We start from the raw sequence: 19,988 nt of genomic DNA, 5'->3' as shown, positions 1-19,988 counted from the left end.
GGGAGGATGGGGCGCTGGGGCAGCAGCTGCCGGTTGCCCCAGTCTGGGCTGCAGGGAGGCGCTGGCCCCTGGCCCCTGGCCCCTCCAGCCCAGGCTGGGATGGGGCAGAAAGCTCCTGAGGCCCAGCAGGCTCCGGTCGTCTCCCGCTGTGGCCCGGCCCACGGCCAGCCCTGCTCCCGTGGCGGGGAAGAAGGGGGCTCGGGCTCCCTGCGCAGGCCCCGGCACCTCCTCCCGGAGGGTGTGAGAAGTGCACCCGGGGCAGAGCCAGAAGGCGGTGGCTGGGGCAGGGGCTGAGCCCCGGGGCAAGGGGGCAGCGCCAGCTCCCGTCCCCTGGGCTCCCGCGTCGTGGGGGCAGCTGGGGGATCTCCTCGTGCAAGCGCCTTTGTCACGAGGGCTCAGGGCTGGCCGGGGGCCGCGGCTCCTCGGCTGCACGCTCTGCCCCCGGGCGCCGGGGCTGCGGCTGCTGTCTGCGCCAGCCTCTCCCCGCGGGCCCGGCTCCCGAGATCCGCCCTGTTTGCTCGCCAAATAAACAGCCAGCGCCTGGGAGTCCCCGCGCCTGCCCCCTCCCCGACTCCGGGTTCACCTTTGTGCTGCTCTTCCTCGCTGCACACCTGTCTCCGGGCTGGTTTGCAGCCGCTCCGGGAGGCGGCCTCGGGGTCGGGCCTCACAGCCAAGAGGGGGCGGCTCCCGGCTGAGGCGCGAGGGCCCAGCCACGGGGGCTAGCCGGGACCTGGGCCCGGCTCGCCCATGTCCCTCCGGGCGAGGGCCCTGCCGCCGGCCGCACGCCCTGCCAAGAGAGGGGGCATCCGGAGCCGCCTCTCCCGGCTCTTCTCCAGAAGCGAGAGCAGCCTGAAGGAGCTGCGGGGCCGGGAGGACAGCTCGGATGGTCCCGTCTGTGCTGGCACCTGCCAGCATGGCAGAGAGGCGGACAGGAGGAAGCAGAAGGGCAGCAAGGAGTCCAGGGCCTTGGCAAGGTGAGTCCTCCAGGAAGCTGCCTGGACTCGCCCATCTGTGCCATGGGCATAGCCACTCGCATGTGACGGGAGTGTTTGCACACGTGTGACGCATGGGGAGGTTGGGACAGCGTGCGTGGACTAGGCGTGTTGTGTTGTGAGCGAGGAGGAAGCGTGCGACTGACATGCTCGTGTGTGGGCGATGGTGACCCAGGCGTGTTTGCACACATGTGACATCCATGTGGGGTTGTGATGGCATGTCACCCGTGTGGTTGCACTTGTGAGTGTGTATGGCATGTCAGCACATGTGTTAAGGGGCGTGTGGTGTGATGAGTACATCTGTTGCGGGTGTTTGCAAATATGCAGCTGTTTGTCCCGTATTCATATATGCGTGTGTACGCGCGTAGGCCTGCATGCACACGCGTGTGCACACTCTGCCCAGCAGGAGCTGCCCTGGAGCTGGCCGGTGATGGCGGTGCCTGGCTCGGTCCCCCTCCCCGGGCAGCGGGGAGGTGGGAGCTCCCCGCCCGCCCGGCTCCGCTGGAGGGGCAGCCGCCACGAGCCGCTCGGCCCTTCCCCGCTCACGCACACTCCCTGCGGCCCCCCGGCTGCTCCGCCGGCGCCAGCCAGGCCGGTGGCGGGACCCGTCTCCGTGTGCAGGCTTGGCGTCCGGGCCCTGTGGGAGCCCCAGCGGGGCCCAGCCCCGGGCAGGGGCACCCCCGTGCCCGGACCCGCGCTCTCTGCCTTTCTGCCCCCAGCGCCTCCCTGCCGGTGTGCTTCCCTCTAGGGCGGACGAGGAGGCGGGGGGGCGGCGCAGCCCGGAGCCCCCTGTGCCCAGCAGGCCCCCGAAGACGTCGTCGAAGGTGAGCGGACCCCGGGGGCACGGGCGGCTGTCTTGTCCGGCCCGGGGAGAGGGGCTCTCCGTTCCCGGGCGCGGGGGGCCTGCAAAGCAGCTGCTTCGTGCGCAGAGCGCGGGCCCGCCCGGGGGTCCCCGGCCCCAGCAGCCGATGGGGAACCGGAGGCACAGGGAGGGCTTTTCCCGGGCCGCGCCCCCGCGGGAGGCGGGCGCGCAGCGGGGCCGGCGCCCCACGCGCTGAGAGCCGCCGTGGCCTGGGGGCGGGGCGGCGGGGCGTTTCCCGTGGGGCGCGCCTGCCCCCTGCTGGCCACGCGGGAGAGCGACGACCCCGGGGCCGCCCCGGGCACCCCGGGCGCGGGCCGACTCGGGCCGGCTCCGCTCCCCCCGCATGGCCCCGGGTCTGAGGGCGGGGGCCGCCGGGCGGCTGCGGGCCGGCCGCCTGCCCCGGGCCCCGCTCCGGCCGGCCGCGCGGGGGGAGCCGCCCCGGCCCCAGGGCAGGCGGCGCCCGGCGCCCCGCCCCGCCCCGCCCGGCCGCTATCTGAGGGCCCCGGGGTGGAGTCCCCCGCGCCGCACCTGCCCAGGCCGCCGCCGGCGGGGCGGAGGCGCCGTGCCTGGTACGGGGCGGGCGCCGGCCGTGGCTGCCCCGGGGCCCGGGGCGTGGGGGCCAGAGCCCGAGAAGCGTGGGGTGGGTCCCGGGGGCCGCGCTCCAGACTCCGAGTCACGCGGGGGCCCGGGGAAAGGGCTTTCGCCCCGGCCCCGGCGCGGCCGGCTCCTCCCGCGTGCCCCGCGGCGTGAAGCCACGGCCGGCCTCCCTCCTGCCTTCCCGGGGTGGCCGGGGCTGGGGGCCACGATGCTGACCGGCCCTCCTTCCTTCCCCGCAGGCCCTCAGCTACTCGGAGTCGGACCTGCGGAGGAAGGGCGGCCTGCCCTGGGGGCGACGGCGCAGCGGGCAGCAGGCCTGGCCCTTCGGGCGCCTGGCCAGGCCGGCCGTGGGCAGCGACGTGGACATGGCCGGCCGGCTGGAGCTGTGCCCCCGCGGCGGAGAGCAGGAGGCTGCGGCTCGGCCCCTGGCCGTGGGGGTCTCGGAGCCGGCCAGGCGCGGCTCGGTGGACTTCTCCAGCTCGTGGGACTTCCTGTTGTTCCACGATGAGGACCGCTCTGGAGCAGACTCCGCCGGGAGCCTCTCCTCGGCCAGCTCCACCCGCCCCGGGGGGGTCCCGGGGCAGCCCGGCCAGCCCTCGGCACCGGTAGACGAGCAAGCCGAGAGCGCCTTCCAGGAGGCCCGCCCGCTCCCCGGCCCCGCCGGCGACCAAACCCAACGCCCGGCAGAGCCAACGGAGGCTGGGACCTGCCCTGCCAAGGAGCCCCCCCTCGTCTGCTACAAGATCCTGATCACCCTGGCCAAGGCCGGCGGGACAAGCAGAGCCGAGCGCCCGCCCGGGCGGCGCGGGGGTGGGCAGGGGTCCCCGGGAGGCCCCGAGGCAGCGGGAGACGTGGGCGCTTCTCCAGGGGCGGCTGCGTCGTCGCCAGCCGGTGAGCAACAACGTCCGGGGGAACCAGCCCGACCGGCTCCGGCGTGCGAGGAATTCCAAAACTGCGGGCTGCCGGGGGTGGGGACTCCCAGGGCCACCGGGCCGGTCCGCCCAGTCACGGGGCGCCCAGGAACACCGCTGCAAGGCTCGCAGCCCGGACGCGGAGAGGACCGGAGCCGGCCGTGCTCGCGGGACGTCCCGGCAGCCGGGCGGAGAGCTGGCCTCGCCGCGGGAGCCCCAGCCAGCAGGTACGTGGGGAAACGGGCGCTGGAAGCAGCACCTGGCAGGTGCTGTGCCTGGGCCGGCCCGGGGTGGCGGCTGGGACGCGGGAAGAGACGAGCTGGGGCACGGACCGAAGCCAGGGCAGGCTTCTTCCTGCGGGCGTCTGACACCGGAGCAGTCCCGGCCGCAGCCGGGACGTGACCGTGGAGAATTCGGACTCCGGAGAGACGTCCCCGGGGCTTCCTGCGGCCGTGGGGCACAAAGGGGGAGGCCCAGCTTTGCCGGCTCACTCATAAAGGCAGGGAGAAGAGCCCCTGACTTCAGAGCGGGGTCTCTCCAGGGCTGGGTGCAGCCCCAGGCCTGCAGGGACCAATGTGGGGGAAACCTCCCTGAAAGCAGACTCCAGCCTCCCAGTGATGTGCGCGGCAGGCTTAGCACGGGCTGGCGGGGCTTGCTCTGCAAAGGAGCTCAGTCTCATTGGGCTTGTGCTGCTTTCAGTTTTCCCTGGCTTCCCGCCACGCATAACACCCCAGCCCGCTCTTCGGGGGGAGCAGGAGCGGACGTGCCCCATTTCCAAGGTCCTGCTGGCCTGCCCTGGCCGCGGACGGCAGCCCGTGCCTGCCCGCCTTGCCCAGTGGAGCAGGGATGCAAACTCCTCTCCGGCACGAAGGAGCCCAGGCTGCCGGCAGCACTCCCCCCATCCTGCTCGGTCGCCGGTGGCTAACAGTTTGTCTGCACGCACCATGCTCGAAACATGCCGCTGGCTCAGCGTGTGCAGGGGTAGACGGGGAAGGAGAAGTAAGCGGTGACTGAACGGTGTCGCCGTCGGGGGGCCGGGTCTGGAGTCGGCTGCGCTGCTGGCAGCTGGGAATCCATCGCTCGGGTAGGTGGCCGGGGGCAGGCTCAAGTCTTCAGCTGAGTCGATCTCCAGCCCTCGCGGCGGTCCCAGTGTTCGCACAGAGGGTTTTGCAGACTTCATCGCGTCGCCTCCTAACGTGATTAGTGAAGTCAGTGCAAGGGTTGCAAGGCCTCGGTGAGGGGGTGTGTAATGCGAGTGTCCAGACCGGAAGGGATCTTGCTGGTCCCTGACCCAGGTCCCCGCTACGCAGACAGCCGTGTCGCGTAATCCTGCTCCGGCTCAGTCCTAGAAGGGCAGGGCCAGCAGGGCGCCGGGGAGGTCGCTGAATCCAGCCTCCAGCTCAAGGCAAGAGCAGCCCTGCCTCGCCCAGACGAGGGTTTGCCCAACCTGCTCTTAACTTCAAACTCGTCCGGCTTCCCCTGGGAACTAGGTGTTGCCCCATCGCGCCCAGGGAAGGCGCTCGCAGCTTTCCAGCCGAAATGCACCCACGGCTGGCGGGGGCTTGTGCCAGTGCTTCCCACAGCTCCTCCTCCCCGCTTGTGTTGACCCCCTTGGCGTGGTCCTCGAGGATGGTGTCGCTCTGCCTGGCTTCTCGCCGTCCCCCTGGTCACGCCTGCAGCCCCTCTCTGCCCCTGCTGTTTGAATCCAGCCTCCCTGCGCAGGGGCGGCAGGGCCGGCACCCGGTGTCCCAGGCCAGCTGTGATTTGTGCCCTACTTCCCTGTGTGCTGGAAACACCTTGCCTGAAGCATCCCAGGAAGTCCGGGGAGAAGCGAACCGGAGGACGGGTTTGCCAGAACAGGAGTGGGGAGTGGCGCGCCCTGACGTCCCAGCCATCTGGGTTAGCTCTGCCAGGCCTGGAGGCAAGGCAGAGAGGAAGGGCAGCGGTGATTAAGGTGATGAGGCTATTTGTCTGTCACCGGCTGCTCATTGTGCTGCTCCCCTGCCTTCCCAGGCTATGTGGGAGCTGCTCCTAAATCCCTGAAGTCCTGTGTGAGCGAGGAGGAGCGCAGCAGGGAGCTCTGAATGGGGACACGTGTGGGGACGGCTGGCAGGATTATGTGGGGTGAGAGCAGCAGGGCAGGGGGTCAAGCACTAGGTGCCCTCTACCCTCTGGGCTGAGGATACTTGGGCATCCCTGACTCGGGCAAAGGGCTGAGGATGGTTCTTGGAGAGGAGAAAGGCATCCAGGGATGGAGGCATCAGTCTGGGCACTCGGGCAAGTGCCAGGATGCTGGCCATGAGCGGAGGGAGCACGTGGGCACAAGTGCTCAGAGCCGAGCCTGTCCCAGGGACAGCGAACGGCTCTTAAATCTCCTCCGTTTGCATCTCGGGATGACGCTTCCGGCCCCGTCACTTGGGAGGCACCCGGCTGGGATGCGCCCTCAGCCACTTCTTCATAATTGGAAAGCTGTAATAAAGCTGTCGCACGGGAGCTACGCTGCATAATAACCGCGTCTCCCTGCTGGAGGGTGTTGTCTCGGCCGGGCTGGGATAACCAACTTCCCTGGGCCCACTTCCTATACAGTTGTCGGGCACCTTGAACTTACGATGGTTGGAGTGAGATCCAAGTGGATAATTCTGCCCTGAGTTATCACAATTAGCAACGCGCAGCTCTGGGCAGAGAAGGGCTGGTGCCGGCTGCTGACTATTGAAGACTGGAAGGACGCGTAATGGTGGGGTCAGGCTGGAGTCTTGTAGCCAGGATGGTTCAGGGACTATGTGAGAAGTGAGGTGTGTGTTTTGTGGTGTCTTTGCTTGGACCGTCTGTAGAGGTGGGAGAGATCTTAGGCAAATGTGGGGCACAAAGTGACTCTCCTCATGCCTGAAGGAGGGTGTTGTGCCTGGAAGCTAAGATCTCCAAGAGCTTGTCTAAGATCTCTCCCAGCTTTACAGTCAGTCCAATAAAAGATATCGCCAAAACCCCTTTCTTGTCTCTGCCGATGAGCTCAGATGGAGCAGGTGGGCAGAGGACTGAGGTTCTCTCACCTTCTTTGGAGGCGCTGGGTGCTGGCCACCGTCCAAGGGCCTTGGTCTCGCCCAGCCTAGCGAATCTGCCAAGCGCCCCCTGGTACCACAGCCCAGGTGATGGTTGTATGGGCTGGTTTGGGGAGGGATGGTACCCCCTTAGGCAGGGGTGGGACTAGATGACCTCTGGAGGCCCCTTCTCTATGACTGACCAATCGTTATCCCCAGCTGAGCTTGCATGCTGGCATTTGGCTTGGTGAAGGCAAAGCTCCCACTTTCTCCTGGGCAGCGTGCGGCTGAGACTCCCTCTCCCCTTCCCATCCCAGCACCAAGCCCAGGAGGGAACGGCAGCTTCCTCGGAGCAGAGGAGTTTCTTGGCACATTTGCTCTCTGACTTGTTTGTTTGCAACATTGCTGACTCGGCTCAGCCGAGCCGGGTGACTCATCCCCAAGATTGCAGCCCTCCCGCTGCGCCAGGTAGGGCAGGCTTTGCTGCGTCCCGCGAGCCAGGTTGCCTTCCGGGTGACAGCTCTGCGCGTTTCCCTCGGCGGGTGCAGAACAGCCGGGCTCCAGGTGTTTGTACCACGGCACAGACGCCTGTTGATGTGAAGTGGCCATGTTAAACCAAAGTGGCCTGCCGCAACCAGCGCGTCCCTGTGAGGCCTCCTTTGAAATGCAGCAGAAAGTAAGAACCGTGTAGCATTCCCCGGCACTTAAAAGCACAGGCCAAGGGCTCGAGCCATCTCCTCCATGGAGCGGTGGCATGGAGGTCGGTAGTAAACAGAGGAAGGGGGTGGATGGCAGGGCAGGGGGGTCTGTGAGGATGCAGTGGCTCGGTAAAGGGGTACAAGCTCTGGGTCTCCTCCAAGCTGACTGCTGCTTGTTTCTTCTCCCCTGCCCTGTAGCTCCCTGGGGCCGTGCAGAAGCGGGGAAGGCGAGGAGACCCGGACGGACAGCCTGCGGGAGGCCAGTGCAGGGCTTGATCCCAGCCAGCATTGCACGGGCAGGGTTGCCGGTGGGTCCCCCGCCCCCCGCGCCAAGGCAGACCCAGGGGTCGTGAGCGCCACGTTGAACTGGAAGAAAGCACCGCCCGACCAGCCCACGCCGCAGGCGGCCCCCCGCTTCCACAAGATCGGCCTCGCGTCGCGGAGCATGGAAGGTGTCGCCCGCCCCCGGGCCAGGGGTGAAAGTCCTTCGCGAGTCTCCCTGCTGCTGGCGGCATGGGAGAAGGGGATGGCCGGCCAGAAGAGCGCCGACTCCCCTGCCCCCCGCCAGGGTGGACAGGAGGAAAACCCCCACCATCGCCCGCCCGCCGGACTCGGCTGCTCACGGGCCGGTCTTCTCGCAGGTTTATTCGCCGGTGCAGAAGCAGAAGCGGCCGGCGGCTGACGGCCCCGCGGTGCCCCGGTTCCAGCGGGATGGTGATGTGCCCGGCACTCGCGCCATCGTTGTGCCCCTGGGGTCCCCCCAAGAGACCCCGCTGCAGGGGCTTGTCAGCCCAGCCTCGCCCCTGGGGTCCCCCCAAGATGCCCCCCTGCCCGCTGCCGTGCCAGGCTCCCAGAGCCAACGACAGGTCCTGAGTACCGCGTTTCAACCTGAGAGACAAACTGCCCTGCCCAAAGCCAGGATGGTCACCGTGCTGAGGTCAGGAAGAAGGGGGGTTGTGCCTGGCTTGGGCAGCCCCCAGGTAAGTGAGCCGCGGCAAGGGAGACCCCACGTGCCCAGCCCCGATACTAGCATTTCTCCCGCTGGGCCCCAAGGAGAAGGTCAGTGGCCACGTGTCAATGGCCTGGGAGATGCTAGGCCCTCCGGGGAAGGCCTTGGGACAGCGGCCACAGATGCTGTTGCTGGACCGCAGAGAGACCGTGGCGTGATGCAGCCTGGGAGCGCTCACGTGAGGGAGACCTGGACCGATGGTGTTGTGCACGGTGGCATCGCTGGGGTGGAAAAGGGCAGCGACGGCATCTCTACCCGGGTGGAAAAGGGCAGCGACGGCAGTGACAGAGCCTCTACCTGGGTGGAAAAGGGCAGCGACGGCAGTGACAGAGCCTCTACCCAGGTGGAAAAGGGCAGCAATGGCAGCAACAGCATCTCTACCTGGGTGGAAAAGGGCAGCGACAGCATCTCCACCTGGGTGGAAAAGGGCAGCAACAGCAGCGATAGCATTTTCACCCGGGTGGAAAAGGGCAGTGACAGCAGTGACAGCGTCTCTACCCGGGTGCAAAAGGGCAGCAATGGCAGCAACAACATCTCTACCTGGGTGGAAAAGGGCAGCAACAGAGCCTCTACCCGGGTGGAAAAGGGCATCGACAGCATCTCCACCCAGGTGGAAAAGGGCAGCGATGGCAGCAACAGCGTCTCCACCCAGGTGGAAAAGGGCAGCAACAGCGTCTCCACCCAGGTGGAAAAGGGCAGTGACAGCAGTGACAGCGTCTCCACCCGGGTGCAAAAGGGCAGCGATGGCAGCAACAGCATCTCTACCTGGGTGGAAAAGGGCAGCAATAGAGCCTCTACCCAGGTGGAAAAGGGCATCGACAGCATCTCCACCCAGGTGGAAAAGTGCAGCGATGGCAGCGACAGCATTTTCACCCGGGTGGAAAAGGGCAGCGACAGCATTTTCACCCGGGTGGAAAAGGGCAGCGACAGCATCTCCACCCGGGTGGAAAAGGGCAGCAATAGAGCCTCTACCCAGGTGGAAAAGGGCATCGACAGCATCTCCACCCAGGTGGAAAAGTGCAGCGATGGCAGCGACAGCATTTTCACCCGGGTGGAAAAGGGCAGCGACAGCATTTTCACCCGGGTGGAAAAGGGCAGCGACAGCATCTCCACCCGGGTGGAAAAGGGCAGCGACAGCGTCTCCACCCGGGTGGAAAAGGGCAGCGACAGCGTCTCCACCCGGGTGGAAAAGGGCAGCGACAGCGTCTCCACCCGGGTGGAAAAGGGCAGCGACAGCGTCTCCACCCGGGTGGAAAAGGGCAGTGACAGCGTCTCCACCCGGGTGGAAAAGGGCAGTGACAGCGTCTCTACCCGGGTGGAAAAGGGCAGCGACGGCATCTCCACCTGGGTGGAAAAGGGCAGCAACAGCAGCGATAGCATTTTCACCGGGGTGGAAAAGGGCAGTGACAGCAGTGACAAAATCTCTACCCGGGTGCAAAAGGGCAGCGGTGGCAGTGACAGAGCCTCTACCCAGGTGGAAAAGTGCAGCAATGGCAGCAACAGCATCTCCACCTGGGTGGAAAAGGGCAGCAATAGAGCCTCTACCCAGGTGGAAAAGGGCATCGACAGCATCTCCACCCAGGTGGAAAAGGGCAGTGACAGCGTCTCTACCCGGGTGGAAAAGGGCAGCGACAGCATTTTCACCCAGGTGGAAAAGGGCAGCGCCAGCATCTTGGACCCGGCTGGCTCTGGCGCCGCGGGGCTGGCTGAAGGATGCAGAGCACCAGATGCCGAGGGAGCCGCGCTAACAGCCCCCCGAAGGGCAGACGGCCCTGCAGAAAGCCAAGCTCCGGCTCTCTGGGCTGGGACGGAGGGGTGTCTGGGGGCCCGAGAGCCTGCCTCCCACCCCGAGGCAGCGGAGCAGGGGGAGAGGCTGGAAGAGCGCCGTTGGGGCACGGCTCCCTCCCCGGGGGCCGTGTGTCCCAGCCGGGCCGCCGAGAGTCCCAGCGAGGTGGCAGAAGACGACCCCGAGCTGGCTGTCGACATGGAGCTGTTCGTGGACACCCTCCGTAACATGGAGCCCTCGGAAATACGGAGGGCCCTGAAGGTGCATAAGCCGCCACGTCGGTCCTCGCTGGGCGCGGGCCGAGCCCTACCGCCCATCCACGAGGACCACGTCATGCCCAGGTCCCAGGTTCCCTTCCCAGAAGCCCTCACCAAGCTCTGGGCAGTGGCACGAGGGGCCGGCCGCCAGGAGCAGGGGCCGGCGGGGGGGAGCGTGGAGGAGGAGGAGGAGGAGGTCCAGAACCCGTATCTCAGCGAGGACAAGAAGCCCGCAGCCCCAGAGGAGCCCAGGAAGATGTACTCCTGGGAAGACCAGTCCTCCAGTGCCGTGGAGGACTACCTGTCGCTGCTGGCGAGGCTGAAGCAGCCGCCGGGGGACGAGAAGGCCAAGGTCTCTGCCCCCCGGGTCACGATGGATCAGAGCGTCCTGTTCAGGGCCAAAGCCCTCAAAGGCATGGCGCTGGTTTCAGACTTCCTGGAGCCCAAGGCAGCCCCCGCGGAGAGCAAGCCCTACTCCCGCCTGGACAACAGCGTCGTCTACAGCCGCTACGTGGCCTCGGCCGCCCCCCCGCCCAGGGCGCTGGGGCAGCAGCAAGAAGGCCGCAGCTCGCCCAGCCCCGCCGGCCCGGCGCTGCCCCAGGCCGCCGAGCAGAGCCGGCCCCCGCCCAACGGGCCGAAGTCTGGCCAGCGTCTGCCCTCCGAGCCCTCCCCGGAGCTGCAAGTCGGCTCTCGGGGTGCTGAGCGGGCCCCGGGCCCAGAGCAAAGCCCTGACCAGATGCCTGCGGCCCCCCAGGAGGTCGAGCCGGAAAGCACCCCTCCCCGACACCCCGAAATGCAGGTGAGTCCGCCCAGGCTGCAAGGAGCCAGCTTGGCTTCCCCTCGCAGAGCTGCTCCCGGGCCAGGCCGCTGAGGCCCGGTGGGGCGGGGGGTCCCTGCTCCCTGAGGAGAGGCTGGGAGGCTGTGCAGCGGGTCACGTTGCCCGCGGGTCTTGCCTGATTTTTTTTCTTTCTCTTTTTCTGTAGCAAGAAAAAAGGAGACCCAACAAGAAGATCAATGTGAGACCCGGCAAGGTACCACGATGGGGCCGGAGAGGGGCCGGGGGGCGAGGGGACTCGCGCGGGCCGGCGATGGCACCGTCTCTCTCGTGTCGTTTCCCTCCAGATGGTTGTCTACTCCGAGCCGGGCTTCGCGGGCCAGAAGCGAGAGCTCTGGGGGGACGTCCAGGACGCCACCTCCTGGGAGCTGTCCCCCACCGTCTCCGTCCGCGTGATCCGGGGAGGGTGAGCGAGATCGCGGGGGAGCACGCAGGGGCTGGGGCGGCTCTGGAGGCCTCGAGGACAGAGCAGCCGCCGGCCCTGCCACGCCGTCAGGGGCTGAGGGTCGCGGCGTGACCGGGGGGGCTCGGGGCAGTGGTTTGAACCCAAGCCCCCTTCCCCAGATGTCTGTCCAGAGCAGGGGGGAAGGACCGGGGTCCGAGGTGTACGGGTTCGGTTCCCTGATCTCCCTCGGGCAAATCGCTGAGTCTCGCCGTGCCTCGGTTTCCCCCCTTGTACAAGGGGGAGCGGCGCGTCCTTGCTGCGCGGCCTCTCCAGGTGGCTCGCGTGTGGCGAGGACTGCAGCGCTCTGCACCAGGGGCTGCAAGCTTGGGATGAGCGCCCCTGGCACTGCCCAAGGCCCCCGCAGCCGGGGGCCGAGCCCTGCCAGCGAGTTGCTGAGGCCCCCGCTAGCAGACCTCTCTCTGCGCTGCCTCCAGCTGGGTGATGTACGAGGAGCCGCGGTTCCAGGGGAGGAAGTGCGTGCTGGCCGACGGGGACGTGGAGATCAGCAACCCCTGGGCAGCCTACCAGCGAGCCGGGGAGGCTCCCGAGAACGTGCCTTTCCGGATCGGCTCCTTCAAGAGGGTCGTGCAGGTGAGTGCCGGCGTGGGCAGGGACAGGTCCTCTCGCGGCCACCGAGGAGGTGGCCGCACCCCTGCACGTCAGCAGCTCGGGCCTGTCTCCCCCACCGCTGTGAGGGGGCAAGGGAAGGGTGTGCATGGACAGGCTGGCACCTTCTGCCATCTGCCACAGCCCCTTCAGGAGCTGGTGCTTTCTCAAGAGGCGCCTTTCCAGAGCGGGTGACGATGGAGAACTGTTGCTCGGTGCCCACCACAGCAGCTGGCACAGGCATGGGCTGGGGGGCAGCGAAGGTGGCTTTCAGCAGACGAGGTTCAGAGGGTGGGAGCAAAGACGCAGCAACGCTGGTAACGACACCCCCGCTAGGACAGGAGCCGCGGCTGCTCTCATTAGGCAGATTCTCACTAAGCAGGTTCAGGCAGGGGTGGATCTAGGAGTTTGAAAAGGGGGGCCCACATGGTGTGGGACACCTCTTCAGATACCATGCGACGCGTGTTTTTTCTCCGGTTAAGGAGAAGCTAGCAGCTTCACTAGTATGGTAGGGGCCTAGGGCTACACTACTCTGTTCAAGATCGAGGCAAAACTAATACGGCGTTATTGGAAGGTGCACTAATTTGCTAGATTGATATAGTGAGTTTTTAAAAAAACACAGCAAAACCAGGCAAAAGAGATGATTGTGTTACTCTTGTAGTTGTTACAGTTAATGTATGCCTCGTACTCCGATTCATAAAATGAAATCTAGCCTTCTTGAACGTCTTGACAGTGCCTCCAATACTTCACTGTCAGTCGCTTCCGCACCTGGGCTAAGATTACCACAGCCGAGCAGAGGTTTTTAGCTAGTGGTAAGACAGTCTGCAGGGTTGTGAAACGGAAGAGAAACACTTGCCGGGACAGAAGGGCAGCCTTTGCAGTGCGACATCAAGACCCTTATAAAGGAAAGAGGGTCATTAGCGGCTGCAAAGTGAAGAGAAACGAACGGGAATTGGGGAGAGGATGATGAGCCACGAAGTTTCAGCACTGCCTGGATAGAAATGCCGCTGCCTCTCCGGGGTGGTCAGTTTTCAAGTTTTGGCTGGAACAGGACTTGAAGGGGGCGGGGGGACAAGGGCACCTCTGCACCCCCTGGATCTGCCCCTGGAGTCAGGCTGTTCCTCTGAGCCTGAAGAAGCGTCTGCAGTGTCGCTGAACTCTCTCGGGAGCGAAAACGGGTGGAGGAAGCTGGTCTCCGTGGCCTGTTGGAGCAGGAGGGGAGAGCCCGGCATCTCGCCAGCCCTTTGGAGGAGGCCGGGGTGGGTCTCCGCGTACGCTCTGCGGGTCGCTCCTTGGGGTCTGACAAGCTGCTGCCTCCTGTTTCAGGACTACCGGACCCCCGAGATCAGCTTGTTCAGCAAAGAGAACGGGGAGGGCACCGAAGCCAGGTTCACGGATTCCTCGGAGGACACCCGGGCCCAGGGCAAGGCCTTGACAGCTGCCTCCATCATAGTCCACTCGGGCCTGTAAGACGCAGGGCCTGGGGGGGTGGGTGGTGACCAGTCCTTGGCTGTCGCGCAGGGTGGCGAAGCCAAGGGGCCCCGCTCAGCACCCTCTGACCCCAGCCGAGGCCCGGGCCTGTGCGACCACATTGCCTGTGCGCTGCAGGTGGCTGATCTACTCCAAGCCCTTCTTTGACGATGACCCCTATGTCCTGGAGCCGGGCAGCTACCCCAGCCTAAAAGCGTGGGGCGCCAGGGACCCCTCCGTCTGCTCCATGCATCCTCTCAAACTGGTGAGTGTCGCCCCCGGGGCGCCGTGCCCTTGCTAGGGCAGGGAAGTATGAGCCGAGCGCCAGTTTCTTCCCACGGGTCATCTCGGAGCTGCCCGGCAGGGCTACAGAGCCTGTGGTCCTGAGGCTGGCGTTCAGCCTCGCCTCCGAGCTCAGCTTCTCCCTTCCCGCGGTTGAGGAGGTCTCCGGGCTCTCACGTGGGTCTCCTCTCGTTTCAGGGCTGCCCCGTGGTGGAGAAACCTGGAGAGCCCAAGGTGAGAGGGACGGGGCAGGAGGGCGAGCCGAGCGCTCGCGGCTCCCCTCGTTCCCGATGGGGAGCGTCGGCTGTAGCAGCCGGACCCGATCCTCCTCACCCCCACCTCTCTTGCGCCTCTGCAGGCAGTGGTTTACGAGAAGGCCCGTTTCCAGGGCCGCAGCTGCCAAGTGAGCCGAGACGTCTACGACCTGAAGAGGCAGGAGGGCGGCCAGGGCCCTGGCATGGCCACGGTGGGGTCTCTGCGCATCCTGGGGGGCTGGTGAGTGGGCAGAGGCACTGGGGGGTCAAGGCTGTGCCCGTTTCAGGAGCCCCGCGGCCCCAGGAGCTCCCACGTCTGCCCGTCTGTCTGTCTGTCCCCAGCTGGGTCGGCTACAGCAAGGCAGGCTTTCGGGGTCACCAGTACCTGCTGGAGGAAGGAGAGTACCCTGACTGGACGCAGTGGGGGGGCTACAGCAAGGAGCTCGTGTCGCTGCGTGTGATCCGGACGGTAAGCGCGAGGGGCCGCAGTGCTCCTTGTGCCAGCTGTGGGGGGGGCTGGGTTATCCGCGGGGGGCAGGCAGCCCCAGCGTTGCAAGCTGCGTGCCTCGGCCGTGAGCTGGGGGCCCTGGCTCAGGCCTGGTGCTCTCTGATGCTCGTCCATCCCTCTCCTACTTGGGAACCAAGCCAAGACCCCCCCGCCAACTCATCACCCATGGGGTGCAGACAGCAATAGACCCCCACTACTCAGGCCGGCTTTGAAGGAGCCCCTAACAGGGGGACTCCCAGTCTCCGTCTTCTGCATGGTCCAGTAGCAGGGGGTGGCGGTGGAGGGGAAGACCCCCCCGTGGCACTCGTATGACCCTCCCAGGAGGGAACCAAGCAGGCGGCCTCAGACAGGGCTCCCTGTCCTCCGCCAGGACTTCTTGGACCCAGCACTGGTGCTTTTCGAGGCCATGGACTTCGAGGACGGTCCCAGCGTGGAGCTGAGCGAAGCCCTGCCGCACATGTCGCTGGCTTGCTACGGGAGCAAAACGCAGTCCATCAACGTGCTGAGCGGCGTGTGAGTGCGCGGGGCCGCGGGACGGATTGGAGGGAGGTGGGGAGGGCGTCTCGGCGGGGAAGAGCGGAGGGGAGTTAGGACGACGGCAGACCCCACGCGCGCGCTCCCCTTGGGAGTGCTGCGTGCCAGAGGCTCGGGGTAGGAAGCCACGTGCTTCGAGGCGGCTCGCTCCTGGGCCGGGGAGGAACGTGTCCCCGCAGGTGGCAGGGGTGGTCTCAGCAGCCCTCCTCCCGCTCTCTGGCCAGGTGGGTGGCTTACGAGGGCACGAACTTCTCCGGGGAGCAGTACGTCCTGGAGAAAGGGGTGTATCGGAGCTGCGAAGACTGGGGAGCCAGCGACTGCCAGATCGGCTCCGTGCAGCCGGTCCTCCAGGTGAGACCCCATCTTGCCCCCTTCGCCTGCCCCGGGCGACTTCCGGGGAGACACCCGCAGGGTCAAACGCCCCATCCGGACCCTACAGGGCCCGGGAAGGCCCTGCCCTGCCTCCCCAAGCTGCCCGCGGGCTGGGGTTGTAGAGGCAGGCTGGGGTCTTCCCTTTTCCCACACCCCCCAAGAAGCCCGGAAGAGCAGGCTTGGGGCAAGACCAGACGGTCCCAGGATGCAGCGAGCACAAAGGCAGCCTGTAGCCCCCCCTCCCCCCCGTTTTATGCTCACGGGGCAGGAAGGGAGGGATGCAGGTGCTCAGCCCAGCTCCGCTGGGGCGATGGGAGGGGGTGGGCAGGGCCCAGGAGGGGTAGCACTGGTGGACACCACTTGTTTCCTTTCAGGTGGGGGAGCACAGCCTGCACTTTGTGTCCAGGGTAAGTAGGAGGAGGGGTGTGATCTGCCCTCTCCTCCAGCACGCCGGCATCCGGGCATCCCTTCTCCTCCCCTGGTACAACGGGTCAGCTGGGCTGCTGCTGGCCTGTCCCCGCTCAGACCCACCTCCCCGGGCCCCGTCCTGCGGCTCACTCCGTCCTGCTCCCGTGCCCCGCAGATCCAGCTGTTCTCGCACCCCGACTTCCTGGGCCACCACATCTCCTTCGAGGATGACCAGGGAGCCCTGCCCGAGTCCTTTGCCCCCCAGTCCTGCCGAGTCCACGGGGGCAGGTAACAAGGTCCCTACACCGGGCTGAGCTGGGGGCCAGGCCCTCGGGACCCCAGGACGCCCCTGGAGCTGTGGGGGGGGGGCTCTGGGGCTGGGGAGTTCGGGGAGGCGAGGGGACCTAGAGGGCAGGCGCAGGGTAGGGAAGGGGCTGGGGCGCTTCAGATCAGGAGGGGGGGACTGTGTTTGGCGTGGGGTCAGGCCAGTCCTTCCCGCTGGCTGGACATGGGGTCGTGGGGGGGCGGGGGCTGCGGCCAGGCCCCCAGTGCTGGCAGCAGAGTCATCCCTGCGCGCGCATCGTCTCCCCAGCTGGATCCTCTACGACGGGCAGGACTTCGAGGGAGAGCAGCACGTCCTGTCTGAGGGCGAGTACCCGACGCGCAGCGCCATGGGCTGCGTCTCTGCAGCGGCTGTCCAGTCCCTCAAGAAGGTCCCTCTTGTACGTATCTGCCCCCCACCCCCCAGGCCGGCCACCTCCTTGCGCGACAAAGACCCCACCATCCCGGGAGACCCCTTGCAGGGCCCCCCCCTCCGGCTGCCACCAGCACTCCCACGGCCCCTCGCTGGCCCTGGCCCCGGACCCTAACCCCAAGGTTGCCGCGTCCTGCAGGTCTTCTCCGAGCCCTCCATCTTCCTCCACGGACTGGAGTGCTTTGAAGGCAAGGAGATCGAGCTGAACAGCGAGGTGAGGAGCCTGCAGGCCGAGGGCTTCAACAACCACGTGCTGTCTGTGCGCATCAAAGGTGGCATGTAAGTGACCCCCCACCCCCAGGACCCCTGGAGAGGCTGGAGGGGGAGTGCATGGCCATGGGCTAACTGGGGCTTGGGAAGCCACGGGTCCAGGGGGCCTCCTGGAAACCTGCCGGGCACAGCCCCTTTGGGCACCCCACTCCGAGCCCGAGATCAGGCCGGCTACAAATGGCAAGTGGAATAACACCCCCCCCTGCCTTAAGCCGCTGCAAGGCCCTTCCGAAAGAGGCTCAGCTTTACAGAGGCAGGTTGGTGAGAGCAGGCCTAGTTGGTGTCCAGACTCCCAGTCCCTAGCTCCAACTGCTTGCCTTCACTGCTGCCCAGGGACCTGCAAGCTGGGGGTCCCCAGGCATGGGCAGATCTAGGGTTTTGCAGAGGTGGGTGCGGATAGTGCAGTGCAACACCACACAGAGCACAATGCTCCTCCTCCAGGTAGAAAAGACCTGGAAGCTTTAGCAATATGTTACGAACCTAGGGCTGCATCTTTCAGTTCAAGATCAAAGCAAAGGTCAATATAAACGTACTGGAAAGTGCAGTCCGACACTGTGGATTAAAACAGCCGCCATACTAGACAAATGCACTCAAAAGATGTTGCTTCTTTAGTTTTGTAATCGTTCAAACACAGATCTGAAAAACAGATTCATAAAACAAAACCGAGCCTTCTTGAGCATCTTGCCAACGCGCTCACTGCTTCGCTGAAAGTTTTTGCCACCCCCGAGTTACAGTTTTTAGCTAGAGTCAAAAAGAGTCTCCGGGACTGTGAAATAGGAGCTCTGTGACCAGGAGCAGCTCCCAGACAGCAGCACGGCAGAAAAGAGGACTGTTTGATTTGCAGAACATCTATAACCACTGAAAAAGCAGAGAGGGCCCTTAACTCTACCTAAAAACGTGAACTCAGGGGTGGAAACCTTAACTCATATGGGCAAATAACTTGGAAGGAGAGTCTAGAAGAAACAGGGTAGATGATCCTGAGCCGTGAAGTCCCCCACTGCTGCTTGGATAGAAATGCTGCTGGTTTCAAACTTCGGGTGGAGCAGGAATCAAAGCGGGTGCGAACTGCATTACTGCGCCCCCCAGATCCACCCTGTCCCTAGATCCCAGCCTGGTGCCTTGGAGGGTTTCTTCCGCCGGGACTGACCGTGTCTTTTCCTGTCCCTGCTCCCAGCTGGGTGCTCTGTGAGCACAGCGACTTCCGGGGCCGGCAGTGGCTGCTGGACGTGACGGAGATCACCAACTGGTTGACGTACAGCGGGCTGCAGCACGTCGGCTCCCTCTATCCCATCCGGCAGGTGAGTGCCAAGCCCCCCCGGCCTTGTGGAGCAGGCGTCCACACCTGCGGGACCCTGTGTGTGTCGTGGGTCACTCGGACGAAGCCCAGGGGCGAGGTTGTACCTGGGCCCTTCCTGGAGACTCTCTAGCCGTCCGCAGCAGCATAGGGCCTATGGCACACAGACAAGGACTCCGTCCTGTGGCGGGTGGGGGGGCCTCGGTGAGCAACGGGGCATCGGCGGACCTCGGCTCCTCTCCTCCCAGCGGCGGATCTACTTCCGGCTCAAAAACGCGGGGCTGGAGCTCTTCCTGTCCGTGCCGGATGACGTGGAGGACATGAAAGCTGCGCGCGTGGTGACCTCGGCCCTGGGCGAGCAGAGCAGTACCGTGTGGTACTACGAGGAGGGACTCCTCAAAAACCAGGTCCGAGCTCGCGGGCAGGGTCTTGGAGGGACTCAAAGGGCCCGAGCTGGTCCTGGCTTCCCTGGGCTGTGGGTGCATCTCGGGTCCCAGATCCGGCATCAGCCTGAACCGGCGTACGGGTGGCAGTGACGACCCCGGGTAGCCGGCGGCCACCCCCAGCCTCTGTGGGCAGATGGGTGGAGGCATGGTCTGGGGTCTTGCTGTGGGTACGTGGCTCTGGCCAGGCCTGGCAGCATGAGACCCCCACGGGCTCCAGGGCGGTGGGTGCTCCTCCTCCACGGGGTAGGGCAACCAAGTGCTGCCGGGGGTACGGTGCCCCTTGGCTTTTGCCCTGCTGGGAGCTCCCCTCCCCATGGCAGCTCTGCGCCTGGCATGGCCCGGGGCTGACGGCCCGGACCCTGCCTGCTCCCAGGTGGCCCCCACCATGAGCCTGCAGGTGATCGGCCCTGCGGGGAAAGGTGCCAAGGTGGTGCTGTGGTCCGAGACCCGCGTCCCCCGCCAGACCTGGAGAGTCGATGACTCTGGGCGCATCTGGAGCCAGATGTTCGAAGACAGGATCCTGGATGTGAAAGGTGAGCGTGGGGCCTGCCTGCAATGGGGCCCGTGCTGCTCTCGGGGACTCGGTCCCTCTTCCCAAACCCCCAGGGCTGTGGCTCTGGGATCCCACACATGGTCCAGGTCCCTATCAGCTGGGCCGGGGGGAGGCAGGAGTAGGGACCTCCCTGCCTGGTGGGAAGCCAGTGAGAGGAGAGGGCACGGGGGTGAGCCAGGCACAGGCATCCAGCTGCCGCGGGATGGGTCCTGGCAGCAGCAACCAGCCCCACGAGGCAGGTCGGTCTCGGGGAGACAGAACGGGCAGAGCGAAGGGACAACCTCCCCTCCCTTCCTTCCCCCAAGTGAGTGCCCCCCTCTCCGCACAGGGGGCCAGTCCTACGACCGGGACCACGCCGTCCTCTGGGACGTGGCTGAGGAGAGGCCCACGCAGAGCTGGGAGCTGCAAGTGCTCTGAGGGCCGGACGCTGTCGGAGATGCCTGACCCCCCCGCACCCTGCCAGCCCTTCAGGGGGTCTCACTGGGCTGGGGAGCAGGGGCCTGCCAGATGCACCCGGGCAGCACGTCTCCCTGCCCTGTGCCCCGCTGTACCAGGCCGGGACGGCTCCAGCTCACCCCTTCAGCATCTCCGGGGACTCCTCGCCGCCGGAGCTCGTCCTGCTTCCGGCCCCTGTCCCTCCCCGGAGGATGCAGGGAAATGGCCGGTTCCTGGGGGCCGTCCCCGCCGGAGCCTGGTGCAGGGCCCTGATGCGACTGAGGACTGGATCGCAGCCCCCTCCCTTGCCGCCCCCCGGGGCTGTATTTATCTGTGCGGGACTGTATTTAAGAGTGCGCGTAAGAGAGGACCCTT

The 19,988-nt window shown here is 66.0% G+C and overlaps 1 protein-coding gene across 1 annotated transcript; it reads left to right on the top strand.

Annotated features, from left to right (window-relative positions):
- The first annotated feature begins 665 nt into the window (after positions 1-665).
- CRYBG2 (crystallin beta-gamma domain containing 2) lies at positions 666-19,988 on the top strand. Its single transcript, XM_090058063.1, is given in 23 exon segments — positions 666-974; positions 1,741-1,816; positions 2,691-3,589; positions 7,294-7,773; positions 7,775-10,946; positions 11,131-11,178; positions 11,270-11,388; positions 11,862-12,018; positions 13,360-13,499; positions 13,642-13,768; positions 13,984-14,019; positions 14,144-14,280; positions 14,382-14,508; positions 14,918-15,060; positions 15,306-15,432; positions 15,828-15,860; positions 16,037-16,149; positions 16,454-16,583; positions 16,755-16,894; positions 18,060-18,183; positions 18,428-18,586; positions 18,999-19,158; positions 19,507-19,988. Coding segments are annotated over 23 exon segments (6,963 nt in total). The 5' UTR covers positions 666-747; the 3' UTR covers positions 19,596-19,988.

The sequence above is a fragment of the Crocodylus siamensis genome, chromosome 7, assembly GCF_052110815.1.
Source record: "Crocodylus siamensis isolate JL-2025a chromosome 7, ASM5211081v1, whole genome shotgun sequence".
Classification (NCBI taxonomy): Eukaryota; Metazoa; Chordata; order Crocodylia; family Crocodylidae; genus Crocodylus; species Crocodylus siamensis.
Note: the sequence above shows the minus strand (reverse complement) of the source record. Positions and strands in the feature narration are given on the sequence as shown.